The 27,943-nt window shown below is 48.0% G+C and overlaps 4 protein-coding genes across 5 annotated transcripts; 2 read left to right on the top strand and 2 right to left on the bottom strand.

Moving 5' to 3' along the window:
• The first annotated feature begins 83 nt into the window (after nucleotides 1-83).
• P2RX5 (purinergic receptor P2X 5) lies at nucleotides 84-15,296 on the top strand. Of its 2 annotated transcripts, none has more exons than XM_005502063.4 (12): nucleotides 84-4,627; nucleotides 6,825-6,975; nucleotides 7,748-7,819; nucleotides 9,037-9,112; nucleotides 9,461-9,557; nucleotides 9,891-9,971; nucleotides 10,725-10,863; nucleotides 11,264-11,400; nucleotides 11,583-11,676; nucleotides 12,178-12,243; nucleotides 12,572-12,654; nucleotides 13,088-15,296. In XM_005502063.4, exons 1-12 carry the CDS (start codon nucleotides 4,491-4,493, stop codon nucleotides 13,161-13,163), a joined length of 1,209 nt encoding a protein of 402 aa, XP_005502120.1. In that variant the 5' UTR covers nucleotides 84-4,490; the 3' UTR covers nucleotides 13,164-15,296. The 2 variants fall into 2 exon arrangements, with proteins under 2 accessions (XP_005502120.1, XP_005502119.1); XM_005502062.4 differs by having other exon boundaries at nucleotides 7,748-7,867.
• Nucleotides 15,297-15,532: 236 nt separating this feature from the next.
• Nucleotides 15,533-16,563, bottom strand: EMC6 (ER membrane protein complex subunit 6). Its single transcript, XM_065036397.1, has 3 exons — nucleotides 16,434-16,563; nucleotides 16,283-16,349; nucleotides 15,533-16,103 (listed from the first exon to the last, which is right to left on the bottom strand). The coding sequence occupies exon 3, from the start codon at nucleotides 16,059-16,061 to the stop codon at nucleotides 15,729-15,731; it is 333 nt and encodes a 110-aa protein (XP_064892469.1). The 5' UTR covers nucleotides 16,062-16,103; nucleotides 16,283-16,349; nucleotides 16,434-16,563; the 3' UTR covers nucleotides 15,533-15,728.
• Nucleotides 16,531-20,498, top strand: TAX1BP3 (Tax1 binding protein 3). The gene is made up of 4 exons (XM_065036396.1): nucleotides 16,531-16,681; nucleotides 18,213-18,332; nucleotides 18,639-18,716; nucleotides 18,950-20,498. The coding sequence occupies exons 1-4, from the start codon at nucleotides 16,643-16,645 to the stop codon at nucleotides 19,085-19,087; spliced, it is 375 nt and encodes a 124-aa protein (XP_064892468.1). The 5' UTR covers nucleotides 16,531-16,642; the 3' UTR covers nucleotides 19,088-20,498.
• A 363-nt stretch (nucleotides 20,499-20,861) lies between these two features.
• CTNS (cystinosin, lysosomal cystine transporter) lies at nucleotides 20,862-27,795 on the bottom strand. Its single transcript, XM_065036380.1, has 12 exons — nucleotides 27,648-27,795; nucleotides 27,135-27,208; nucleotides 26,151-26,198; nucleotides 25,973-26,051; nucleotides 25,763-25,847; nucleotides 25,567-25,670; nucleotides 24,472-24,603; nucleotides 23,740-23,839; nucleotides 23,526-23,645; nucleotides 22,329-22,499; nucleotides 22,020-22,137; nucleotides 20,862-21,658 (listed from the first exon to the last, which is right to left on the bottom strand). Exons 2-12 carry the CDS (start codon nucleotides 27,196-27,198, stop codon nucleotides 21,525-21,527), a joined length of 1,155 nt encoding a protein of 384 aa, XP_064892452.1. The 5' UTR covers nucleotides 27,199-27,208; nucleotides 27,648-27,795; the 3' UTR covers nucleotides 20,862-21,524.
• Between the last annotated feature and the right edge of the window lie 148 nt (nucleotides 27,796-27,943).

Raw genomic sequence — 27,943 nt, 5'->3', positions numbered from 1 at the left:
TGGACCCTGTGGCTTCAGCCAGTGCCTGGTGTTTCCCTTCCTGAGCAGTGAAATGATCTCAGCCCCCAGAGGCGTTTGCTGTTGTTGAAGAAGGGCAAGTACAGACATTGGTACTGTTCCTCTCTCGGTTTTCTCTGTCGCTAATTGCGTGGTTGTTTTATTTCTCTTATGTTTGGCTACCCATAAACCTCACACATTCTTACACGCAGCAGTAAATTAAAGATTTTTCATTCAGACATTCAAGAGGCAAAAGTTCCCTGTCTCCTTTGGCTTAACCACTAGTCCCTGATGGGGAACTAAAGTTGTGGTGTTGCTGCCCATCCTCCCTCCCAGACCTTCTCCATTTCACAGCACGTCCTGCCTGTTCTGAAGCACCTGCAGATCTCTACAGTCACATCATACTTGGTAAGTGTGGCCACAGAAAAGCCGTTGGTAGTTTTTTGATTACTCTCCTAAGGGAAGGAGCGATAACTGTAGAAGCAAGTGTTAAGAATAAGGAGTTGCAAGGAGAGTTTTCTCAAGGCTAAACAAGCTCATCTCCTTCAGCTAATCTTGTTATTCTCCCTCATTCTCTCCTTTTTTTCTAGTTTCTTCTCTGAATTAAGTATCCCTCATTACTCGGATGACTTTTGTTGTCCCTTATGGCTGTCAAGGTCAGCTCTTGCAGTGGGTAATGCTATTTTCCTTTTTAGATGTCTTTTTCTTCAGTGCATTATGGGGTTCTGTGACTTGTAATTTCCGATGAGTGCCATCCGACCATTTAATTCTTTGCAATTACTATAGTAGATGCCAAACACATTTGCAGTAATTGGATGGTACTTAGGGGATTAGTCAAGACTGCCAAGACTCAGTCATCCAAACCACAGCTGGGCTCTTGTGCTGTTTCCATGGAAGCCTTGCTGCGTCTGCTGCTAAATTTGTTTGCAATCTGCGTTTTGAATAAAATCTCCCGTGCAAAATTCTTGTCAACACTTGTGGCCTTGCTGTGTGGCCCTGATTCTGGCAGTGGCGATTGTGCCATCTCCCTGAATGGCAGCAGGTTTGCCAATGACTCATTCAGAGTCATTAACCCGCTGACCCCACACATTAACGGGCTGTTTGGGCTCCAGGTGTTGTCACTGCAGATCCTAGAGGGTCGTTCACCATCTTTATGCATCACGCAAAGGTGGCAGGTTTGTTATTCTGCCTTTGTCTTGGTCCATCGGGGAGACACGACTCTGGGTGCTGCTGGTAGCCCAGGAGAGCGAGAACAGATGTTTGTTCTCTGTCCCTTGACTGGTGCTCATCACCCGTCCCCTGTCCCCGCTCTGAGTCCTGGCTTGGCTCCGTCACTCCAGGTTTGGATATTACCTTCTGTTAGGTGACCTTGGCCTCGTAGATTTTGGCTGTTTTTGCGATGATCTGACCAAGGACCAGGAGGTGTGAAATTGGGTAATGATGGACAAGAGCTGATGTATCCAAGAGAGCTCTTTAATTGTATCCTGGAAAGGGAGGACGGGATGCATCCTGTGATGCTATTTTAATCGGGAGTGATACCAGCTGCTTATGTCTTTCTCATATGCCAGGAAGATTTGCAAGCCTTGGGTTACAATTCCCTGAGCGTGTTCAGACACTGACAGGTTTGTGTATTGAAGGGCGGGAGTGCAGTGGTTTAGCAGGAGAGAGTGAAGTGGAAGTTTGCAGCTCAGGAAAGCTTATCAGGAAAAGGGCTTAAGTAGTTCATCATTATTAAGTGCCAGTTGCTGACGTAAGAGCATCAGATCAGAGCTGTGAAGTGCTTTGCTGGGCTTGAGAGCCTGGTGGGGCGGCTTTATTTGGAGGCTAATTGAATTGCAGCTCAAAAGAGACGTTTCCTGTCATTTATTATAACAGGGTGAATGAGCTGGAATGGAGCAGCACTGCCGCAAGCAGGTTGCTCAGCTCTCTGCCAGTTGGGCTAAACTGGCTCCAGTCTGGTCCCGGCACAGCTGGGACACGTCAGCCTCTCGCAGGTGGTGACACGGAGCTGGTTTAGAGCATCCCCAGCCTCCGGAGCTGAGCTCCGCTGCCAGGCCCATCTTCCCAGCTCAGGAATCATAAGCATTGGCCAAGAGGTAAAAAAGTGATATTCAGGAGCAGGGTTTCACCTTTTAGTCAGTGGTTGATGTGAATACATATTTTATTAAAACCAATCACCTTTCAGGCCTTTGGTTTAACATCCCTCACTGATGCTTTTAGTGACTGACCTTGGAAGATGAAGACATTGCAATCCAGCTCTGCGTGATGCTGCTGATCCAGCTATCGCTGCACTCCATCTCCTAGCGATGTTCTATGTGCATTTTTGTTTCATTTCTGTTATCTGACTCAGCACCAGCTCTCTCACAGGACAGGGCACGATGGATTAGTTTGATTAGATGTGCAGTGTTTTTCTGTCCTCTCCCTGAAGCGCCTTCACTTCTTGGGTCGAGGGACAGGAGCGGATAAACACCCCAGCTAATGATAACAAGGCCTGCACGCGGTTTGGGAGATTCAAGACTTGGGAGGGCAAGCTGGAACACATTCAAAGGCTGAAAATGGCTCTCCTGGAAAGGATGAGCTAAATATACTCCGAAACTTTGATTCCTCACTCCTCCGGGCACGGTCAGATGCTCCTGTGGGTAACGACAAAGACACTTTCCACAGATTCCCTTTCTAGGCAAAATAAATGTTTTCCTAAGAACTCCCGAAAGAAAGATTTGCACTGTGGCTGGATGCTCAGGGGTCCTAGCTCGGACAAATGTTGAAGCTGATTTTTGTCAGTTTTTCATTGACAAGCAGCAACCTACTTCTTATTCACACTGCAAAGTCACGGTGAGGATTAAAAGAGAAGCTGGATGGAGCATTTTTCACTGCAGGCTGCACACGTTTCTGTTCTTGCATCCAAACCCATCACCTGCAAAAAGCAGCTTATGGTTGATGTTGCTGATTTCCGTATGTTTCTGTGTGCATGAGCTGTGGTTTAAGAGCAACTTCCTCCTCCAACCTGTTCAACCCTTCCCCTTATGCTTTTTTAAGATATCGACCTACAAGTATAATACTATGAGAAAAAAACACTAATAGAGAGCTGACCTCTGCTTTTTCCGCTGTCCATTTCCTTTCCAAAATAGTTTATCTCCTACTTACATCCCCTGCTCCTCGTCTCCTTTCTATTTTCAGAAGCTGGTCTGGCGCCTGTTTCTGAGGGATGATGCATCTGCAGCGCTCGGGCATTTGCTGCAGGAGCGTTTCCAGGGTGTCTCAGCATCTTGTGAGTCAACCCTGGTGTGTTTGGGAGCCGATGTTCCCTGGTGATAGCTCAGCAAAGGGTGGAGTGGGGGTCACTGGGGGAATTAGCACCTGGGGGTGATGGTTTGGAACAGAAAGGGGCACGTCCAGCAGTCAGTGGTGAACGGCCAGGGCTGTCTGCCATTGCCTGGGAAACGCACCGTCTCTTTTGGGTGCAATTTAAAGATATTATTGGGCTGAAACGTTTGTATGCTGCAATGTCATAAAGAGATAGATGTGACCCTGCTGTGTTTCAAATGCCGCCGTGTCATGGCAAGGGTCTGAAGTTTAGTTTCCACAGTCCTGTTATGCGGCGTTTACGGGCTCGTGACTGGACTGAGCTCAGCTCTGGGGAGCTGAACGCCAAAATGCGACTGACAGGTGGAAGGAAACGTAGATGAGAAGCAACCTGGGCAGGCAGGGCTGTGTGTCTGTGACTACGTGTGAATAACGAGCATAAACGTTACCATGAGCACTGTCCACCCTTGTGGTTTAAGTAACGATCATTTCAAATGCCTCTGTTAGACTGGGAGTCACCGCTTGCACTACTCGTTAGTGAACGACTCTTATCTCAGCGAGGGTTAAACTATTAATTTCCTTCTGGTATTTCATCAGACAGCATGTTCTGTATCTATATGTGCCCAGCCCAGCACTCACTGCGCATTTTAGTGAGATGTGATGCTGATTGATCCCTTAACCACACACAGAATTTATTTATTAGTTTCTCAAGCTGGGTTTTGGGTGGGAAGATGTAGTAGCTGGGCAGGTATTTTGGATAGCTGGTAAGGACCGAAGTTCTTGTTGCAACCGCGTGCTGTGTCGTCACGTAAAGGCTGAAGAAAAGCTTTAATACTGAACAGGAAGAGACTGTAGCTGTGTCGTCTTGGGTGCTGTAACACGGCTTCATGCTATAACATGTTTCACTATAAATGTTCTATGGCTGTCAGGGAGAGAGTGAAGCTCGGGAGCAAAACTGAGGCGAGGGCTTCCCCAGAGGATAAATGAGCTGGAAAGCAGCTAAGGAAGGATCTTGTGTTAGCGCAGCTGCCGGTTTCTGACCTGAAAGCTGCTGCCGGCGAGCAGCTGACGGGAGGGAGGAGATCAGCCTCTGAAGGGGCTGGTGTGTCGGGTTTCCATGCGGAGCACGTGTGGATAATGCGAGCGGCGGACACCGCTGCCTGCTCCAGAGCACAGGGCGAGCCGGGAGCATGGGGCAGGTGGCTTGGAAGGGTTTATTTCTATCGCTTTTTGATTATAAAACAGAGAAATACGTCATTGCGAAGAACAAGAAGGTGGGGATTCTCTACCGAGTGGTGCAGCTCTCCATCCTGGCTTACCTGGTGGGGTAAGAATCACCCTACGTTTCACACACCGCTGCGGGTGCCTTTGCTTGCTGTCTTATGGAGATGGATGTGGGATACTCCGCATGCAGCGACAGCTTGCTTTGCCTTATGATTTTAATGCAGGTAGTTCTGCTTGTTTATACAGCTGCATTTTGTAATGTCTAATAGACTTTTATCTGATTTTTCACCTGCTAATGACTGCTCGATTCAGCTCTACCTTCCAGATTAACGTAGGGTTAAAAATAGATCAAACGGCACTATGGCTTTGTGCTGCATTATTTACGCCTTTATTTCTATACTCGATGGGAATGGTGCCAAACCTTAACATCTGACTCATTAGAAACAATAGCATTTATGGCCGTGGTTGCTGAGCCGTGGGACAAGCCTGGCTTGTCTGCACGGCTGCATGACATGCTCAAGTCTAAATGGGAGGGGAGCGAGCACAAAGTGGCGGATTTCTTTGCTGGAGTGGGCTGCAGCAGCCGGGATTGCGGAGGCTGAGGCAGCGTGAATGTCGGCTGCCTTGCGTTCATTGCAGAGCAGGGCGAGTTGGCGTGGAGACAGAGCACCTCGGAAACGGCCCCGTTCTGCAAGAGCTGCTCGCGCTGACATGTAACGAACACAACGATGCTCCTTGCAGGCTCAGACCGGAATTATGCAGCCTATGTGATGCCTGCGCTGTTGCTTCCTGAGTTTCTGAGGCTTTGCAGAATGTGATTCAGAGGTCTCTGCCCTCACCGTCTGTGCTTCTGAGTCCCTTCACCTTTCTCGCACCTCGTGTTTTCACTGATTAAATATAGCAGAGTCATTTTTACGTGCTGAGTTTATTTATAGCAAGGTGCAGAGCTCCAGAGCCTGCTTTAGTTAGCAGGGCAGAGCTGGAGTCTCAGCAGTCCGGCATGTATTAGCTGCTAAAGGAGGAATCCTGCAGATAACGTTGCCGAGGACACATCCCCTGTCCGGGAGGGATGTAACATGACCAGTGGCCGTGAGTGCTCAGAGACTGGCTGGGCCATACAGGCTATTTTTTTCCCTGGGTGTCTGTTGCTTTCCACAAACCTTTGGCACCGTTACTGGTGGTGCCCGCAGTGACTCCATGGTGGCCGGTGTCACAGAGGTGGTCAGCGTCACTCTGATGTCTGACGGCTTCATTCTGCACCCAGTCAGAGGCTGGCTCGGGGCTTGTGATCGTCAAACCCGTCTGTGTCTTTTCTTGCATGTAGCTGCCGTTTCTTCCCCAATTCACTGCGAAAAATGTAAGATTCTGCTGTTTGAGCCCTCCTGGGAGAGACAAGCAGTGCTCTTGGGAAAACAAGAAAGTAGGAAACTTCTCAGGGGTGGGGAATGTTGTTATTCAGGCTTGTCACAAGCAGCAGGTGAAGGGAGCTCTGCAGCCCACGCAGCCTGCGTCCCTCCCAAGACCTGCCCCAGTGCCCTTTGCTTCTTCAAGGGCCTGGGTGATTTGTTATCTTGGCATTTGGCAGCGTTGTGGAGCAGCTGGAGGCATTTCATTTAACCCAGAGAGGGTTTCACGCAGCTCTCACTGCTCCCAGCCAAGAGAAGTCAGCCCAGCCGGCCCCTGCGCTGCTTGGCTGGGCAGCCGCATTTCCAGCTGTGCCAGCGAGGAGCCTGAGCACAGAGGGCAGGTGTGATCAGGCTGTTACCATCGCCCTGGCCTACGAAAGATCCTGTATCCAGCTGAGAATATTCCCTACAGGTTTCTGTTGGCGATGTTCAGTTCATCTGCAGGAGCTGCATCTCCCCAGCCGTGACCAGTTGCTGGACTGGCAGCCTAACAGCAGCCGCTAAAATGGGAGTGAGTGTATATTTGTGAAACCAGCTACACTCTTCACTGCAACTTGCAAAAGCTTACATTATTTTTCATCTTGAGGAACACAGAGCCCTGCCCTCCCCTCTGTCCATCGAGGTTGCTGAACGTAGCACAGGACAGGGAGGCCGGTTTGCTTTGTAACCCCGTGACCAGTTATTACACTTACCCTGCATGTGGGGTCTTGGTCCTGACTTTTCCGCCAGTGCTGTAGATATGTACAACTTGTGTCAAAGAGTTTATTCTAAATTTGTAGTAGTAGTTGCAGAGGGTTTGGTGTCATTGGCTTGTTTTGATTTGCCCTTGCATGGTGTTTGGCCTTGGTGTAAGTCTCTCACCCTACCTGCTGCTGCCTGCTGTGTTCTCCGCAGGTGGGTGTTTGTTGTCAAGAAGGGCTATCAGGACACGGACACGTCCCTGCAGAGCTCGGTCATCACCAAGCTGAAAGGCGTAGCCTTCACCAACACCTCGGAGCTGGGGGAGAGGCTGTGGGACGTCGCAGACTACGTCATCCCTCCACAGGTTGGCATCACCTCTGCTGTTCGGCTAGAAAGTGATTGTCCAGCGTGGCTGCTGCTGGAAGCGCTGAAGTGGTGTATTCAGGTCTTTCCCATGAATAAGCGGGAGAGGTGGGCTACAAGAAAGCGATGCTGTGTCTTCTCTTAGGTCTTTCCAGCAAATATCAAGGCAGCCTTGTCTCTCTCGCAAAGGTCTGTGGTGTTTGGCAAGCAGAACCATGCAGCAGGAGTCCAGGGGATGTCAGTGGGACTGCTGGGCTGAGCAGAGTGTCTGCTTGTCTGGGCTCATCTCCACTCCTGGGCGTGCATGGAATCACAGAAGAGCTTGTGTTGGATGGGACCTTTAAAGTTCATCTAGTCAGACGCCCCTGTCACAGGCAGAGAAACTGCGGAGCAATTTGGGTGATGAGGGTTGCTTGAAATGTGTCTGGCTAAACCTGCCTGGCTGCTTCCTTGACTTGGGCAAAGTGAGATGCGTAGCTGATGCTTCAGGGGAAAAGGTGGCAGCAGATGTGGCCCGGCACCAGGCTGGAAGTTGCCCAGCTGTGCTTGCCAGGGGCTGTCTGTGCTTGTCCTGCTCATGTCTGCCATGTGCATGGAGATGTGTGAAGGGAAAATCAGGATCCTGTGCTGACAAGGGGTAGAAAGCTGTAAATGGATGGAAACAGGAGAGAGAGAGAGAGATGTGACTGTTCTGCAGAGAACTGCATCCTCCTTGTAACAGGTGCTTTAAAACAGGTTTTCTAACTATTCCTTCTTTCCTTTGTTTATTCTAGGGTGAAAATGTATTCTTTGTCATGACGAATCTGATTGTGACCCCAAACCAGAGGCAAGCCACATGTCCTGAGGTAGGAAGAACTGAGCCCCTTGGCCCCCAGACCCCTACAAAACCGGGGGTAAGAACTGACAGAGGACACCTGGGGAACAACGAACACAGAAGGATGAAAGGCGAACGGTTTTTGTCTGTAGTGTAACATCTCAGTTGGGAAAACTCGGGCTGGTTACTGCAAACCTGGGAGGTTCAGCTGCCTTTATTTCCAGAGGCACTGATCATGTAGAGTCTTGCTGACTCTGGCCAGCTGGAGATGAGATTGCTGTGATTGCTCAGGGTCAGAAAAGGCCATGGGAAAACATCTTTGAGGTGACTCGCTGTACTTAAGGGTAGAGGAGACTTTCCAAGAACCCCATCGTGGGAAGGGCTGAACATTCAGGCTTTTGTTACCTTCAGGACATGAGAGGGTGTTTGGTAACTTCCAGAACATGCCTAACGGGCCAGAGGCGTGAGGTCTTTCCCTGTCCTGCTGAAACGTCCTCTGCAGATGTGGTTCAGAACGGGCTGGGGCCTGGGGAAGGACACTGGCTGGCTGGAGAGGCTTGTCTCCACATAGCAGTGATGAATTTTCCAGCGAGGGTTGTGTGTAATGTGATTAATACCTTAAGCATGAACTTAGCCCATCCAGAAGTGTGTGTGATTGTGCCTGTGACCAGAAATGTGGCTGTTCTTGTCCCTGGGGAAAACTTCCCAGGTATCTGACAAATTTGAAGACACATTGATTGAACTAAGCTTAAAAAACTCACACTGTCTCTCTCTTTCGTTAAGGGTGGTGTGATAGGAATTCAGATTGAATGGAGGAGAGGGGCAGCCCAGGCCCAGAGCACGGCTCCTTTGTTCAGGACGTGGCTGTCCTCTAGTGGCTGCATTAACCCAAGAAGGATAATTTTGAGCTCAGAAAGCTTGTGGCTTAAATCAAAGGCAGGGTTGTCTCTTAGGGTGAAGTACTGTGGCCTCCTGCTTGGTTTCGGTGAGTGGTGGGTGATGTCTGGGTTTTTCCACAGCCTGTCCCTCTCCAGACTGAGCAGAGCCCCAAAGCAACAGCTGAACCACGGTGTTGTGGTGGTGTGACACTGCCCAGGTGTTTGCACGACCTACAGCTGCCGCTTCAGCTGCACGTTTTCAGCATTCACCATCCTATAGAGGATTCACCCCACATCAGCAGCAATTTCTTACCCCTTTGAGTCTTGTGTCCTGTCACAGGTCTCACTTCTGTCCTCTTGTGCTTTGCAGAGTGCCAGCATTCCTGATGCCCTGTGTCACAAGGATGGGGACTGCCCGGCCGGGGAAGCGGTGGTGGCCGGCAATGGTAAGTGAGAGTCCCTCCTCCTGTCCTGTTTCTGGTGAAGACGGGTTCCTTTAGAGGCATCAGCCGGGTTACAACCCCAGAGATCTCTGATGACAGAGAGTGGCAAGGACTTCCTTTGCTTTACGACCTTTTATTAAGATTGCTGCCTTGCCTGCAGCTCTGTGGTGGCTGGGCCAGAGCACCCTGGGCTGGTCAGAGAAACGACACGATTGTTTGCTCCAGCCGAGACGCTTTCACGGTGGGGAGGGCTGAGGGTGGCAGTGAAAAGCACCTGATTCTCATGTGCCCTGTAGACAAGGAGAGAAGTGGCTGCTCTGCGTGACCTCTTTTGTGATGTCTGTGCTGCAGGGGTTAAGACTGGCCGTTGTTTGAAAGACAGGGACAGCATCAGAGGGACTTGTGAGATACTGGCCTGGTGTCCAGTGGAGAAAAGATCCAAGCCCAAGTACGTGGCTGTCCTGTGCTGTTTCCAGGCTCGAGTTGCTTGGCTTTTGTGTCATTGAGGGTGGTTTCTGGGTTCCCTCTGCTTGGGCACTTGCTTGAATGTTGGCTGCTGCAGTGCTGGGGGGGCTCCGCGTGGCCCCCTGCACCCCCTACTGGGGTCACTGGCTGTCCCAGGGCTGTCCCAGCCCTCGGTGCTTCCCCTCAGCCCACACGCTCCTCACCAACTCCTTGCTGGCAGTGTGGGGAAAAGCAGTTGTTTCTGAGATAGCAAGTCCAGTTTAAACATGCAGAGAGGGTACGAATGTAAACCAGGTAACAAAACCTTCTCTTCCAGGAAACCACTTCTTGCCGCAGCAGAAAACTTCACTGTTTACATCAAGAACTCAATCCGTTTCCCCAAGTTCAAGTTCTCCAAGTAAGTGCAGGTAGTCGAAGATCCCCCTGTCCTCTCCATCACAGAGCAAATAACCCCAGTTTGCTCCACTGTCCTTCTCCTGCCTGAGGGTTGGGGTGGGAGATGGACATTCCCTCTTCCAAAGTGCACGGGGAGGCCTTTGGCTTCCAGCTGTGCAGGAACAAGGAGAAAATGCAGGTTCGGATCTTGGGGCCAGGCTGTCCTTCACCAGATGAGGTCTGCGATGGCTCCTACAGCATGGGATGCACCAGAGCTCCTAAGGCAGATGGATCTGGCCGCCGGCCAGTGCATAATGAGGTTCCTGAGCTGCTTCTGCTCCTAAATATTCCTTATCTTCCATAAAAATGAAGGTGCCTGGACAAGGCTGAGAAAATGCAGATCTAAAACTATTTGTTTCCGTTTGCTGCTGAAGGAGTGTGTTCTTGCTTTTCTCAGCTAGACGTTTCTAGCATCTTTTTTTTCCTTGAGAAAACTAAATGGCCCTGGAGCACCCTGGCAACCTGCTCCACGTGAGTCCTTCCTTGTGCCCACATTCAGCTGGGCCAGTCCCTGTCCAGCCTGGACGTTTGTTTTGGGTGGGCATCCTGCTTTCCCTGGGCCAGCAGCGGAGAGGCTCGCAGGGTGACGAGGCTGGTGGCGAGGTGCCATTTCTGTTGTGCATGAAGGATGTTGGAGAAGTCTCTTGTCTCTGCAGTCTTGGTGGCGTAGGCAAGCAAAGGAGACAAAGTGGCTTTTCCCCTTCCCTACATGCAGGACAAATGTGCTGGCAACCAACGACGAGTCCTACCTGAAGAGCTGCCGCTACAGCACGGAGCATCCGTACTGTCCCATCTTCCTCCTTGGGAACATCGTCCAGTGGGCTGGGAGTGACTTCCAGGAAATGGCCTTGGAGGTAGGAGTGTCCCTTGGGCCCATGTGGCTTCCCAGCTGGCTGTACTGGGAGCCCCTGGCTGGGGTTTGCCTCCTGCCCAGCTTCTGCGTGTGTCAACCTGTCCCTGCATTAAAGAGCCTCTTCTCCACTGCAGTGTGTTACAGCCACTTAAATTAATGAAATCAGTGTCCTGCTATGAGAAATCTCAGATGGCAGCACAGGGAAAGCGAGGGTTGTGTGTAATGTGATTAATACCTTAAGCATGAACTTAGCCCATCCAGAAGTGTGTGTGATTGTGCCTGTGACCAGAAATGTGGCTGTTCTTGTCCCTGGGGAAAACTTCCCAGGTATCTGACAAATTTGAAGACACATTGATTGAACTAAGCTTAAAAAACTCACACTGTCTCTCTCTTTCGTTAAGGGTGGTGTGATAGGAATTCAGATTGAATGGAACTGTGATCTTGATAAAGCCCCTTCTGAATGTAATCCTCACTATTCTTTTAGCCGGCTGGATAACAAGTTTGCAGAAAAGTCCATCTCTTCTGGGTACAACTTCAGGTAAGTAAGGAGGAGAATACGGTTCAGTACTGTGGTCAGGCTGAGCTGGTTTGGAGCTTGGTGGGGAAGTACCACCTAAAACTGTGTTTGATGAAAGAACAGATCTGTGGGAACAGATATTCATATGGGTTCTTCTGTGTGGGGAATCTGATGGAGTTAAAATCAGCACTGTTGTATTCCAGGTTTGCCAAATATTACCGGGATGCTGAGGGGGTTGACTACCGGACACTCATGAAAGCGTATGGAATCCGCTTTGATGTGATGGTGAACGGCAAGGTGAGGTCCCAGGCCAGACTTTTCTGAGCATGGAGAGGAAGAAGAGGGGAGAGCCGTCTCAGCACAGAGACAGCTCTGGGATGAGAACAATCTCACTGGCTTGTTGTAGGAAAGGGCTCCTGCCATTCTTCCATGTGGAGCTAACCCTGCACAGGGAAGGACATGACCTGGAGTGCGGATGAGTCTGCATCTCTTCTAAATCTAAAAACAGGCTCATGTGAAGTCCAGCGAAAGTAACTATGCCCCAGAGACTTTTTTCCATGCAGAAAAAGATAAGCCTAGTGCAGGGATGACGCAAGCTTAGAAATGCAGCCATGGACAGTTGGATCTGAGACACACAGACCTTTAGCCTGCAAGATCGTTCAGTGCAAATCTATGGTTGTGCCTGCTTGTTGCAAACAAAACACACCCACAGGAGCCTCCCCCGTGTAATACCAAACCCTTAAGATGTTTCTTGGGTTGTTTTTTCACCAAGTGACTTTCATGACTTTTTTCTTTTAGGCAGGGAAGTTTAACATCATCCCCACCATTATCAATATCGGCTCAGGGCTTGCTCTCATGGGAGCGGTAAGTGAATGTGCTTTCTTAAAGTAACATATTGGGACCCAGATTGGTCATTTAGCTGTTCTGAGGTTAAAAATGGGATGGTTGGTTTATATCTTCTTCAGTAGAGTTTTTGCTACTCTGCCTGCTCAGTCAGGTGTGTGCCTGTGCCCTGGCTTAAAGGCATTTGTCAATGTACCTTGTGGTCTAAATACCCCTAAGATTACATGGAGTATAAAGGAAAACACAGCTCCTGCAAGTTAGTCTTCTTTAATTAATGCTCATTGCTAATGAGATCAGAACATTTCCTCTTTTACTCCAAAGATAAAACACAAGTTCTTTCTGTTTGCAGGGAGCTTTCTTTTGTGACTTGGTGCTGCTGTATCTGATTAAAAAGAGTAACTTCTATCGAGGCAAAAAGTACGAGGAAGTAAAGTAAGTGGGCTTGGCTTTTGAGTTTAAATGTAATGGCTTTATTGTTATGACTAATAGAAATAGGAGATATGGGAACAGAGTAAACTTTAATGGCAAACAAAGGCCAATTCCAGGAAATTATATTCCTCAAGTGAGTTTAGCGAAGTTCCTCCCTCTGTAATTCATTGTTGCAGTTTGCTGGGGAGTGAAGGAACCTGCTGTGTCACTGCTGGGCTGGAAACGGCCTCACGCTGTCGGTCCATGATGACTGTGGGTGGAATTGGGCAGCTCCAAGAGCCTCATGAAACGGAGAACTGGGGCTGTATCTGCAGGGAGGGTGACAGCCTTTGTGGCACGGTGTGACAGGCCTGGCTGGGAACCTTTTTCCCCGCGTTGTCTCCTGAAGCAGAAATAGTCCAGGTGCCTTGTCTGTCACCTTTGCTTGTCTCCTCAGGTCCAGTTCCAGGAAATCATTATCCAGCCCCACACTGAACGGGAATCAGAGCCCTGAGCAGCTCGGGGGGCTCTAGGCACAGCGATGGCTCTGCCAGCTGGACTTGCATTCCGGGGAAACCACGCAGGTGTGAAATCACACCAGGACTGGGAGGTGGAGACACCCCAGATCAGATCTACTCTCTATTATTGGGATTCCCAGAGGAAAAAAAAGTCCTTTAAAGAACACCTTACTTTCCCTGAGATGTTCTTTGGTATCCTGAGCTTGCAACAGTGTGTTGTCAATATGGATTTATAAAAGGATTTTATAAAAGGAAAAAGAAGGCACCAAATGAATGGTTTTGTACCTCTTGATAGATCTCTTTGTCCCTACATCAATAGCCAGCGTTATCCCGTGGCTGTGCTTCGCTTCCACGCGCCGAAGAGCCGTGATGTGACCCAGCACCGGCACTCGAGGAGGGCTGAGATCCAACCCGTCTCCTGCTCCCCTGCCTGTGGCCGCAGCTGCCGCCTCTCGCTTGTGTGACTCACAGGATAAAGCTGTAAAGCAGCAGGACAGCTCTTGTCGGGAAGCGTGATGAAGTTCAGCAGCTCTCAGAGCGTGGGGGAAAGAGGATGATTATCCTGTAACACCTTGGGCCTGTGTCAGAGCAGGGGCAGTTGCTGTTAGGGCTAGAAACGGTGCTTCGCCAGGAAAGCCTTCGCAGCAGCTGCAATGAGGCGCTGTGCTCGTCTCAGGAGCAGCAGAAGGTCCTGCCGCAGCTCCTGGTGGAGAATTGCCCGGCCCCCTCACCCCCGGCCACCGGCTCCACTTGTAGTTGGGCCAGAGAACCATTTCAGAGCACAAAACGGGTGACAGGGGTAATCTGAAGTAAGGCAGGACACACATTTTTGTGGTTGACATTGGGGGAAAAAGGGGTTAATGCACTGAAAAGCAGCGTGGTGCTGGAGTATCTGCATGGAGATGGTCTTGGGTTCTCCCTCCTTTGTTTAGCGGTTGGTTTAATCTGCTCGGGATTGTCCATTTCTGCATCGTGTACCAATCGTTCATAGTGGGGAGAGATCCGGATGGGAGACCTAATGCTTATGCCTTTTTTCATAGTACATTGAGCTGTACTGCAGAACTGAATTTAAGTCTTCATGCCCCCCAGATTCCATAGAATATTTCCCTTCTTTATACCATCTATTTAGCACGATTCCCATAATCATTGTTGTTGATGAAACATAACCAGATTCCCTCTCAGGAGCTGCTTTTTTCCTCCTTGTATTAATGTACAGCAATAAAATGTATCACTTTAGGGGAATGTTCCCTGAGACTCTTCTGCAAAGTGTGTTCTTTAGGTTGCACACCCCACCTTCTCTTTGTGATACACACTAATGCTAAGCAAGCCAGTTATGAGTAGAGCAAGTAGATACCTGTTAATGGGCAGCAAGTGCTGGTTGTTTTCTGAGGCCATTAATCTGTCAAAGCATTAATTACTGCGGGAATTCCAACCTTGATCATTTTTCCCCCAAAAGGAAACACCACAGAGGTAATGTTTATAGTATCAAATCTACCTTTTGTATAAACCTGCATTTTACCAGTTGATTTTTTTTTCTGTAAAATATTTTAAACTATTTTATGGTGTAAAATCTGTGTGCAACATAAAAAGGGAATATCAGACAGTGTTCCGGTGAAGCAATGACTAGTTCAAAGAACAGCATTACCCACAGGGAGCAGTGTGTGTTCTAGAAGGAAATACAGGACAAAACCCAGTTGTTGTACAAGAATTTGATCACTATGTTCAATGAGTCTCTAAACATCTAATTTGCACAAGCAGATCTATAGCAAAGATATTACCTGTACGGTGGGTGATAGAATTTTCCCCTCTGTTTCTGTCAGAGACATATGGAACCACAACAACGCACTATTCCATTACAGAAAATCCCAAGCAGCTCACAAGCATGTTCAGCACAGAGGGAGCTGCAGGCTGCGAGATGCTGCACTGACCTGTCATTGGACACAACAGACTAAAAAGGAGCAAAGTGTTTGACTTGCGAGAGCATCACGTATCGAGTTTTGTCTATGTCAGTGAAGAGTAACCGTGACAACGTCATTTATTGGTAGCGTGTACATAGAGCAATTTTGGAAATAACGTTTGCACTAGCAACTCAACTACGTTTCTGTACCAAAACTTTACATACATTTAATTACATGCTACTGTGGAGTATTTCCTCGTGTCAGTGGATTATTTTTTGAGAGGGCTGTGCTTTTTGAGAGAACGCTGCTTTCATCGTTATTTGTGTGTAGGGACAGGCAGCAAATCTAGAAGGGATTGTAATTAGTGTGTCTTATCCAAAACGCAAAGGATACAAGGGACTACATTAAACCCCACGGCTGTGCCTGCAATTAGGGACAGAATTTATTCATTTACCACCTAACAAATATTCATGGGAGGCATCCAGGTAGAGTTTCACATTCAGTTTAATTAGAACAGTACTACCGATTCATTTGTACTTGGACATAATTTACTGACAGTATTAACAATACAAGCGATGAACAACAGTTTAAAAGGTAAGCTGGCCTAGTCGTGTAGGTGATTTTGGCAACAGTCCTCCTGCTTCATTAAAAAACACTGCAGCTAATGTGGCTCCTAGTCGGTTTAGTAGACGTGAACCATCCCGTACAGGAAAGTCCAGAACAGGACGTATGTGAAGAGCCCTCCTATAAGCCCCCCTGTGAAAAGCGGCCTTCGGGATTTAAAGTACTTGTTCCATCGCCGTCCAGCTTTTAACACCAGGAGCACGGAGAGCAGGACGGACGCCAGGAAGTAGAAGATGAAGCCGTGCAGGCCGGTCAGGCCCAGGATCCCGGCCGTGGCGCCCGACAGCGCCGACACCGACGTCCGGCAATAGTCCAGGATGGCGGCGTTTCCCCGAACCGCCGCCTCGCTGATGAACTGCGGCCCGTCGCGCTTGGCCACCACCGCGGCCATGGCTCCCAGGCGGGCTCGGGGACCTCCCTTCTCCCAGCGACACTGGGGGAAACACACACGGGCTGTGGGGACCCGGCCGAAGCGCTGCCCCCCGCCGGGAGCCGAGCCCGCCCGGCTCCGACCAGGCCGCCCTTAGAGGCGTCCGGAGCGCGGCGGGAGCTCAACGGCCTCCGGAGGCCCCGCCCGCGGCACCGACCCTCCCGTCCTCCCCCGGCCCGTACCTCTCATCCACGGCGGCGCGTTGCTCCGCGGGACCCTCGGCCGGGCCCGACCGTCACGCCTCGCACCCTGCCAAGGGACAGCACACACCGCCCGTCACCGCGGGCCGCCCGCGGGAGCCGGGGCCGCCGCGCCCCGCCGGGCCCAACCTACCGCCACAGCGGAGACTCTCGCCCGCCCGCCGGAAGCTCCTGTCAGGCATCTTGGCGCGGAGGCCGCCGGGAAAGCAGCTTGACTTCCGGCGCCCGAGCCGCCACCACAGGCGAGACGGCATCCGATTGGCTGGCGGCGGCCGTGACGGCGTCGGGGGGCGGGGCCGGGCGAGGCGCTTTTGTTCGGGCGGCGGCAGCGCTGGCGGGGCCATGTCGTACGTACCGGGGCAGCCGGTGACCGCCGTGGTGGTGAGACGGGGACACCGCGCCGGGGGTGCCGAGCGGGACAGGGACGGGGACACCGCGCCGGGGGTGCCGAGCGGGACAGGGACACCGTGCCGGGGCTCCTGAGTGGGGCGGTGCCGGTGCCGCTCTGCGGCTGTCAGTGGGCGAGGGGCTCGGCGGGGGCGGAGGGGCCGCAGGTGCGTCTTGGGGCAGCCCCGGCTCGCGGGTGCGCGGAAGGAGCGGGTGATGGGAGCGGGTCGCAGAGCCGCTGGTCCCGGTTGCCACCCACTGCCGCTCCCAGCCCGCCTGGGCGGTGTCTCCGCGCCGGGGGAGCTGCCGGTACCCGCGGCGAGCTCGGCCCGTCCGGGGTAACGGGCGGGCCGGGCACCTGGGCCGCAGACAAACGCCTCTGCCGGTGTGAGAGAACAGACCCCGCCGAATCGGTATCTGTCGCTCGGGCCCCGCCGGGGGGCTTGTTCTCCGTTGTGCAGAACGTCTGGCAGACGGTCCGACCCGCCCGCCGCCCCGGTGGGGATGCGGGAACCGCCTGTTCAGTGCCCTCTGCTGCGAGAGGCTGCGCGACCTTGGCAGGAAAAACCCCCCTTGGTTAGGTGGGGTTTAACAAGTACAGCTTTTAACGCATATTAATTGCCTTAATAACAAACTGTACATGAAAGGGCCTGTTTTTTCTGCTAGTTAAAATGCTAAACTTATTTATGCTGTGGGTGGTGTGACTGTAGCCCAGTTGAAATACACTGCACTGCTCCCAGCTGTGTGAGAACAGAGCCCTGAGGATGCGGCCGCTGTCCCGCTGTGTCCTGGTGAGAGCCGGTGCCCGCCGGGAAGGTCACTGCCTGATGGGGCTGTTCGAGGGGAATCAGAGAATGGTTTGGGTTGGAAGGGACCTTTAGAGGTCATATAGTCCAACCCCCCTGCAGTGGACATCTTCACCCAGATCAGGTTGAAAAACCTTTTGAGTGGTTGTTGTTTCAGTTAAGAAAAGGTGACTTTTTTTCTTGGCTCAAGAATAGCACAAGTTGCCATTTATAAAGGATTTGGGCAACGTATAAAGCTTGTGGGATGCCTGTGCTCATCAGACACCAAGGAACTTGTCCCTGGATTACAAGCGTCTGTTGATAACTTATCTTAAAGAACCATCCTAATAATAGGTTGTTATTTCCCTTCATAGGGCTAGGCAGGAACACAAGGCACATAAAGAAAGAGCAAGAGCTGGGAATGACTGCTGGTTATCTAGACATGACTCATGTTTAAAGAGGCCTGCTCTGGTTTTAGTGTTTTCCCCTTGTATCTCCAGGCAGTGGTAAAGTGCTGAGTAGTTCAGAGCCAGTTGTCAACACCGAGGTTGCGTGTGACAGACAGCAAATGCCACATGATGTTTCAGAGCTTACGGAGCCGTGGTGCAGCCTGAATAGGTTTATGGTATCTCCGAGAAGAACAATTTAACTGGGTCTTAAGTATCTGTGTCTTGAGGCACACTTGAGATTTCTTCCAGTGACCAACAATACTCAGCTATCTTATCTTTTTCTCTTTTCAGCAAAGAATTGAAATACATAAGCTTCGTCAAGGTGACAATTTGATTCTGGGATTCAGCATTGGAGGTGGCATCGACCAGGACCCTACTCAGAATCCTTTCTCTGAAGACAAGACTGACAAGGTCAGATGTTCTTTGTTTTCCGTAGCACCTCTGCAAAAGCTCACCCAGCAAGCTCAGCTCATATCTGTATTCTGTCCTCTCATACAGTTCACTACTAAGGTTATTCTGCTGCCACATTATCATTTGCAGACTAAGTTCATTTTAATTTAACTCTTTACCTTTTCTATCTTCCAACGTTTCACAAACTTGTTTTTAACTAGAATCTCATAATATACAACAAAGTATTTTTGCATTGGCAGTCAAACGGCCTTTGAGTATTTAATGCTCCTGTACTTAGCAAATGAACACTTTTTTGGGTTTTTTCAGGGTATCTATGTAACAAGGGTGACAGAAGGAGGCCCAGCAGAAGTTGCAGGACTTCAGATTGGAGATAAGATCATGCAGGTAAACACCAAGATGACACAGGTACTAATGTAGTACTAAGTGCACACTAGAGAGAAGCTTCTGCTGGGGGAAATATTGTCTGCTGGGTACTTTCCAGGACAGTTTGTGGGGCTTATAAACAAACAGAGCTGTGGCAAAGAATATCTACTACATGGTTCTGTTAGAGCGGTTATAGGACACCTGTGAGTCCAGGCACCTGCCTCACTTTGTTGTTTTGTTTTGTTTTTTCCTAGGTGAACGGCTGGGATATGACAATGGTGACCCATGACCAAGCTAGGAAGAGGCTGACAAAAAGGAACGAAGAAGTGGTACGGCTGCTGGTGACCAGGCAATCTCTGCAGAAGGCTGTGCAACAATCCATGATGTCCTAATCAGTCGTCCAGTTGGGGAAGGGTTGGGGAGGGAGATAGATTGATATCATGCAGGGAAGCAAATGCTAGGCCTGAACAGGTTGTCTGGAAAGAGTGCACATTCCTAACTGTGGTAAACACTATATTTTTTGGTTTTTTCCTTTCTCTGGTTTAACTGGCAGTAGTAAAACTAGTATCCCCCAGCAAGAGTGCTTCTCTGAAGTCTTCCCTGCAGGTCCATGGTAAGACTTTTTTGTAGTTGTGGCTTTCAGGACAGGACAAATCCTAGTTATCTGGAGAAGCCTTAACTTTGACAGGATTCTTTTGTAGCACAAAAGCTTCCTATTTTAAGAAGAAATATGGTTTCTACTCGCTTTTAGAAGTGAGCTGTCCTGTCCTGCCATGCTATCAGAGTGGCAGCGGTAAGAGTTGCACGGTGCTGAGGGGAGGAGCACTGTACTAATCCCACTCGGTGTGCTAGCTAGACACAGTGTGCTGAAGGGTTTGGGGCACCACGGTTTGCTGCAAAGGCTCCCTGTACAACGCAGCCTCTTCAGACAAGAAACAACTGAGTGACACAGAAGTGTTCGATGAATGCCTGTGAAGTACGCTAAAAGTTCATAAACATTACCATTCAACTTTGCTGTCAGGTAAAATCTTAATTCTTCTTGTTCCCAATGATTTTTTTAACATCAAATTAATCTGGTTTAAATGAAAGGAATATGGAGCAGGTAAAGAAAATACTGTTGCTGAATTTACCAAAATTGCTGCTTGTAGCTGTAGCCTTCAGTTCTTCATTCCACTTCTGTTGGACTGGAAATGGAAGGGGTGGATTTTGATGTGTCTTCTAGAAGACTTTCCTTAAATCACTGATTTATTGGACAGAAGAGATGAATATGCCTGTAATTTCCAAAAGTGCCTCTTGACCAAATTTAAACTTCTGGTAATATACTAAGTTTAAATCAACGTGCCACAGGATTCAAGATTCTTGCTGCAACACTAGGTTAATTACCTAGCATCCTCGTGGTTTGTTAACCAGCTAGCTTTATAATTATCCAAAAAACTGGAGTTTTTAATCCCCTTCAGTTGATTTATACATATCTGTACTTTCCTTAAGCAGTCTTCAGGTAAGCTGTTGTAAATAGAACATGAGGAGGTGGCAAACTAACTTATTCAGTACCTTACTGCAGTGCCATGTACCTATATTGTGATTAATGCATCTCAGACTGTTCTGTACGCACCAGCAGATGCCTATTTACCATATCTATGGAATTACTCCAATAGTGCTTTTGCATTTTGTAACTTAAGAATTCAGTGGTAAATTTTAAGGCTTTCAAGCTGAAGGTATTTTTGTTACTATGGAGGTACACTGCTATTTGTACTGCTATTCCACTTGATTTTACACACAATAAAACAAAGTTGGATTTCCTGAGCTGTTTTCTCCTTACATTAAGAAGGCTGTATCACTTGAACACGACACAACGCAGTCTGAGGTGAGTAAGCTCTGATTTCACTGGTGTGATTTGTAGTGTCAGACCTCACTTGGTCTCTAGCAGGGGAAGGAAGAGGTTCTAATTTTCCTTAGGCTGACAACTACACCCTCAAGTGTTGTTCAAGTACAAATGCAGGGATTCCCTCCTAGTTATATAATTCTTACCTTCAAATAACTCAAGACCTTGATCTCTACCTAGAACATATCACATGTAGTTAGAAAGTTGCCCAGGAGCAAAAACAACTGTTTAATCATGGGTCAGTTAATTAACATGATCCACTTAGAAATAATCTCTCTGATAAATTTTTAAATTTTAATAAATTTTAATCTTTACCATCCACCTTTTAAGATTCAAGAACCCCCCTGAGCACCTTCAAAAAGAGTTTTCAGTGAAATAAGAATACAGTTTCTGCTTATTATTTTTTTTTTAATAAAGAGTTCAGGTTCTAACGTATTTGCTACCAACCTCATTTTTTATGTACCACTACAGCTGTTAACAGCCAACCTGAGTGGTGGTGAAGTGTGAGGTGTCAGCAGCAGCACTTGGATCCACAGTCTTCAGTCACTTCCTTATGGCATTAAGTGGTTGCTTAAACATGATCTCAGGTTTTTGGAAGCCAGAACTCTGTTCTTTGTGCTCTGCTTCCAATCAGAAAAACATCACTCTGGTCTTTCTCTTTCCTGTTGTTAATGGAAAAAGCCACATTTTGCTTGGACAGCTCACAGTAAGCTGTTTGCAGCTTCAACAGGCAAGAGTCTTCCATTTGCAAGTGGTGGCCAGAGAGCTTGCTGTCCTTTAAGGCATCTGGCAATTGGCATTTGGTGAGGCAACAGCTTGTACTCCATACCAGAGTGGATCAGGGTATAAACAGAGATCAGAATTGGTATTTCTGACAACTGGCACCTGGAAAACCCTCAGCCAGGGTTGGGCAAGTTCAATTTAAAGATTTGTCTTCACAAGTGATGTTATTCACAAGGTTCATACCCCCGTCTCCTCCTATAAAGGCAGTAGTGCTGGACCATAAAAACAATATCAAAGATGATGGAGAAGACGCCCAGGCCAAACTTGGTTGGATCTCCAAAGATTAACTTCCATTCATCTGTCAAAAAATTAGAGTTAAGGTTAACTCCTTAACCGTAATCTCACCTCAAGACTACAAGGTCATGCCATACATATCAGAGAAGTTCATGTTCGTTACCTGGACTGCTTAAACACACTTTAAGAGTGTAGTGTATATCTTATGTGCAGCTAATTAATACCTGTTCTGAGGTTTCTTCAAAATTTCACTCTTCATCTTGAAGGAATATGAACAGGTTCTTTATTCTTAGTGTAAGAACAGCTACCCCTACTATAGCACAAACATTATCCTCCCAAGATAACCTGCTGGTTTATATCTGCTTTGTAGTGGGATCTTCCCACTCCATTAAGAAAGGACCCCACCACCTCAGTTCCAGCCTTACCATTGTTGTATGACTGCAAAAACATCTGGAGAAGGCTGAAGCTTCCACCAGTGAAGTCCAGTAATACATTCCCAATACTCCATCCCTCAGTGCTCTTCCGACGGAAGTTCATATATGCCTGAGAGCGTAACAAGAAGTCAGTGTGTCACATACAAGCATTTCTGAGATTAACAGTTAAGATGTCTTCTGTATAACAATAATAAATAGTAATAAATAATCATTGCCAGTTTAGTCAGACTTCTAAGAATATGCACTTCAGGCTTAGGGTGCCAGGAATAGAATAACAAATCAGAAAGAGTTCAGATTTACCTGTGGAAAATATTTTATCAGTGTGACTGCTAACTTAATGTAAGAGAAGCAGAACAGAAACTGTAGCCATGTCATTTCCTCAGCTGCAGCAAGAAACAGTGTAGTAAATGTGAAGATCCATGCAAGTGCCAGCAGTCCAACAACAACTTTGGATACTTTCTGACCTGCTCGCTGAAACAGAAATGCAGATACACTTAGACTGACCCAGGTCATACATGCTCAGACACACTAAGATACAGAATATGCTCATGACTATGTGAGGTTACAAATCCAAACCTGTTGTTGGGCTCAAATCACAAGGGAATCTTAAAGGAGTGTTATAGCAACCAGCTGTAGGTTTGCAAGAGCTGATAAGCAATATTCAACATCAATCACTTGCAATACAGTTGTTCACGAGCAAGTGGGAAACAGTGTTGTGGCAGTGTTCTTCAGTATTGATGCTTGCTATCAGTGCAACATCTGTAACAACCTCCTGAGTTTAGTCTGATGATAACAAGAGTTTTTACATATGCAAAAGGCTGCTTATGCCATTATGGTAAAAGATTCATGGTTGGCTTCTAATTCTTCACTAGAAAAGACTACTGCACTCACTGGTGACAAATGGACTGTTAGTTTTAGCATCATCAAAGGAAAACCCCAACAGAGAAACAGTTACCATCTAGAGAAAATTGGCTGTTCAGATCAGAGGCCTTTACAATGGGAATTAAATAGAGAACCACCTGACTATAGCAATCAGTCCCACCTGAAAAGGGTGGGAATTATAAAAGGGCCTTTGCAGCTCTTTTAGGAGGAAAGAAGTTGAAAAAAAGCTTGGAGTTTGAATTGCAGGGAATCACTAAGGGCCTGTCCCAGCTTAAGGAATGCTCCAAGTAGTGAGGAAACAGCAAAGCACGTATCAGCATTTGTATTGTGTGGAGCTGCATAGAGATCTGTTTGGGAACTTTATGAATTAGGCTGTTTGCCTTTGTTATTGTGAGTCCCCAAGAAGTTTACTTAAAAGCTCAGCACATCCGTGAGACTCAAGCAGCTCACTGGAGTTGCTACTAGCTTGGGGAAGATAAAAGGAGCTGGATTGTGAAGCCTGACTTCTGAAAAAGCCAACAAAAGTGCAATGAAGAGGAGTCTGGAGCCCAGGAGAGGACGGTGAGTGGGGAGGTGTCCAGCAGAAAGAGCCATGCCAGCAGTGCTGAGACTTACCTCATAGATGCAGCACTGAATTATGGTGAGGAGAGTTAGAGCTACTGCATGGAGACTGAAGAAAACATCGTTGATAGCCACAGGGTTCACCCCACTGGGATAACTGACTAAGAATTCCTCCTAAATGTAAGAGAAAGCAAAACCAGCCAAATGCCTTAACTCCCTTCTGCAAATACCCACCCCCTGACAAGTATTAAAAGATAATCACACTTACCTTAATCAAGGGAATCCAAAAGAGTCCAACATTAAACACACTGTATGCTATAAAGCCAGTGAGGTTTAATGCTATAAAGTCAAAGCTTAGTCCAACAACACTAGAGAAGGGGTGGGAAAAAAAAAAAAGTATGAGAAATATGCATGAGAACATTACAGGCAGTTCCAGGGACAATTTGACCCTAGAATATACTGATTTCTAGGCAATTTTTGATGTAAGCCCTCCATGAGCTCAGCTAGTCTGATCAAACCATTCCAGCCTGAATCCATAGAAGCAGTAGTGCATCTTTGCCAGGAGAAATGCTTCATTTTCATATATAATGATGTTTCTACTTACAGTCACTTAAAGGGAGCTGGCCTAATGACAACACTATGAGGAGCTGCCTGATAAGCAGCTTACAAGGTAAGTAATCTTTGAAGGTGGTCATCTTAATTGGCTCGGCCTGATAATTTACAGCATGACACCAAAGTGGATGGGGAAGTCTCCTCTGTCACAAATTAGTATTGGATGACGAACCATAGGATTAGGTGTCTGTAAGATGCACTTAGTTTCCTCTGACCTGCATGCATAAAAGCTCCCTGGGGCTGCATTTATCCAGGCCCCATCTTCACCTTGCTATCCCCCACATCTTTCTATGTGTAATTCAGAATAACCAAGATGGATGTAACTGAAACTAGGAAGATGATTTCTAGAAGTGCCTAAGTGACTCAAAGACATCTTAATTCATTTTACCTTTTTCGTCGCCAGTTCTCAAAGAGTTGAGGATAAAAGGAGATGGACCAGGCAAGGAAATAGATCCAGCCAATCACCTCATCAACATATCTTACTATGATGCTATGAATCACTTGAAATTGAATCCTAGGTCTGATGGGTAATGCAAATAGAACAGGTTAATTTGTCTGTTCACACTTCAGCAGATTTTATCTTGTTATGCTTTAAGAGACAAAATACAGACTAGGTGTTGAAACAAGACAGTAAAGATTCAGAGTTAGTTTCAGTAGAGTTGCTCCCCTTTTCTTTAGTGTCCTTGTTATCTTTACGGCATCTCCCACTCCTACCCTCAACCTACCCTTTCCTTCTTGTTTCACTCTTTCCTTTCCATTGTTTTACAATAGAAATATTCAAAAAGGTCATCTTGTGCCAATGGTTTCCACTCTCTTATCACAAGATCTGTTATGCAAGAGCGAGTTTCACTGTTCATGCTCTGCCAGCAAAGCCTCATGATCATGCCTGTCCTGTTGAGAATTTCACATGCTTACCTCTGCATTTGCTTTGAGTTTTAAAAGCAGAAGTAAAATGAGGAAGTAAAACAGGAGTATCCTGTTGCTCAAGGCAACGAGCAAATACAATCCAGCTTTCCCTATCTTACTAGACTTTTTTCCTCTTAGGGAGGACTGGTGTTTGTGAAAAGAGGGCTTCCCTAACTAGAAAGCAAAGCACCTGCCTCTCATGGTAGTGATGTGGGTGCACAGCTGCATCAGGCACTCCAGAACAAGTTCTGAACAGTAAGAATAGTATCTCACTGGACATTTACAACCAAATGCTTCCTGGACTAGAAAAGCTGACGTGAAGTTTTGATACTTTTGGGAGGGGTTACCAAAACCAAACTAAGGAGCCACAAGAACTCACAATCATGAAGTCTAAGATACCAAGATTACCACTCTGCTTCCGTACGCTGTATTTATCTGAATACCTTGGGGACTGCTGGAGGGTCACAACATCTTTTCACCTATGTCCCATTAACTATTTAATTATAAGAAGGGAATAGTTACCCCAAAGATTAGGAAGCTGTAGGATAGTAAGCAGAACTAAAAACCATTTTCTCACCCAGTTACATTGGAATTAGTGGTATAAAGATAAACTGTTACTTGTCCAACATCATCTGCTTTCACTTGGAAATCTGCTTTAGTGTGACCTGCAGGCAATTGTACCTGCAAGGCAAAGTGGAGGAAAGAAAGAGGAAAGTTGCACCACAGTAGCAGCAGGCTTTTGCATAAGGTCAGAAGTCTGTTCTGTCACTTACTTCATCAGGCAGTTCAACAATAGTGCTCTGTTTTGATGAGTATGTAATATTAAGAGTTATCACCAGTGTCTCATTTAATGGAGCCCTGTGAAGGCAGAAAAAATGAAGTTAGACTGGTACTTGAGTACACAAAGATTGTTTCAGGGCTGCAGAACTATCTGCTCATCCCCCATTCCAAAGAGAAAGTAAAGATGCAATTGTGATTTTTACCTCAGAGATACAGTGACGTTTGTTGAACTTCCACTTTCTAATGAAACCACTTCAGGGACAGACAATACAATGACTCCATCTGGGGGAACAGGGGGAGGGGAAATAAAAACATCAAAAAACTCCATACAAATATAAATTACTACAAATTATTAATATCTCCTTCAGAATAACTACCTACTTTCTTCTGTGATAGATTCTGTGATATAGACATTTTGCCCATTGGTACCTGCAGTGTCAGAAAAACAAAATTAGTACGCATGATTAACAGCAAAGGAAATACGTATTATTTCAAGGCAACTAAAAGGAGAAGTTAGTAACTGTTGCTTGAACATGTTATGAGGAAGAAATGTAAATATTTGAAGTGCAACGAAAGTTCATGCCAAGAGAAGGCTCTAAGATACTGCAAGCCAACGCTAATGGTTTCTTGATGTCATCCAAGTAATTTCGGAGTCATAAATGCCCAAAATTTAGTTTAAAATTCCTTCTTAGGTCACAAATTCAAACCAGGCACCCAGATGTTCAAGATAATGTATGTTTGCTGTCATAACACTTCAGAAATCACAAGTAGCTTATGGTGGTGCTCTGAAATATGGCTTTCAAGGGGTATACATTGCAACAATCCAGCTACACTGTACCAACCCATGCCTTAAGCAAGACTGAGGTTTCAAATAGGAACATAACTGATATCAAAACCATAAAGCTGGTCACATGTGAACAATTTTGATATTTGGAATCCTATACTTAAAGGACATGAGACAAGAGGAAGAAAAACGAGCTATACAAACATAAGACGAGAAATTGAGATAAACAGGTTGCCCTGGATGGTGGGGTTTTTTTTGCCTCGTTGCCATATATTACATATTGTTCTTAAGAAGTTATTTAAGTGCAGGAGAGCTCCCCAGTTCCTCGCTGGCTGCACCACAGACAGTATTTAATCTGCTCAGCAGAGGTGATCATGCTCAGAGCACGAGGTGAATGCTCCGTCAGTGCCTCAGTGCAGCTCCGTCTGTGTATGAACACACCAAGTCAAAGGTAGCGTGTGACAGAAGAGCTGACGGGGACCACAGCACAGGTCTAGGGCGACACTGCATAGTCCTCTGCCACCTCTGACCAGCTCAGACCTGGCCCTTGTAGGCCTGAGCCACGATGACCAAACACTCACCACCAGGCCCCAGCAGCACAAGCGAGAGGTACAGTAGAGGGCAGAACAGGTATGGCATCTCCATAGTGGAAAAACTGCAGAAATAGTGGGGAAAAGACCTTGCTCAGGACCCACACGTTTTGAGGGGGCACCAGCACACCCCCTCAGCCAGCAGCTCCCTGAGAATGGCTCCCTCCCAGCCAAGCTGAGGAACCCTCAGCAACCCCAAGAGAACATCAATCTTTCAGTCCCTCTGTGTGCCCAGACTCCCCCGGGCACATCTTCCCTCACAGCTCCCCGCTTCCCGCCACACGGCGCTCCCACCCCCGGGGGATCCCCCACCCGCGCGGGACTACAAATCTCAGCAGCCACCGCGCCCCCGGCAGCGCCCCCGCCCCGGCGGCGCCGCGCGGTGCACGCTGGGACTTGTGGTCCGCGCCCTCCTCCCCTCAGCTGGCGCGGTGGAGCGGGGCCATCCCACATTTGGAGATACACTAATACTGAGGGAGCAATGCTGAGGAGAAGACACCTTACCTCTTTCCAGCGCCGCAGCTCCGTCCTGCACAGCCCCGACTCTTCCCTTTTCAGCTTCTCACGTGAGGCGGCAGCCTGTCAACTCCCCGCCCAGGGCCCCTCTTGCGCCGGTGCGGCCGCCCCCCGGCGCCATCTTGGGTGTGACAGAGCAGGCTGAGCGCTGGGCCGGTGCCAGCGGGTCTGTGAGGAGGGAGAGCCCGCGGACCGAGGCAGGGCTCGTTGCTCTGCTTGTTTGTTGAAGTTTCGTTTAAAGCTGCGCAGGTCACTGGGGAGGGCTGGGGAAGGAAAGGTTTGTC

The sequence above is a fragment of the Columba livia genome, chromosome 20, assembly GCF_036013475.1.
Source record: "Columba livia isolate bColLiv1 breed racing homer chromosome 20, bColLiv1.pat.W.v2, whole genome shotgun sequence".
Classification (NCBI taxonomy): Eukaryota; Metazoa; Chordata; class Aves; order Columbiformes; family Columbidae; genus Columba; species Columba livia.
This window is presented reverse-complemented; position numbering and strand designations above follow the sequence as displayed.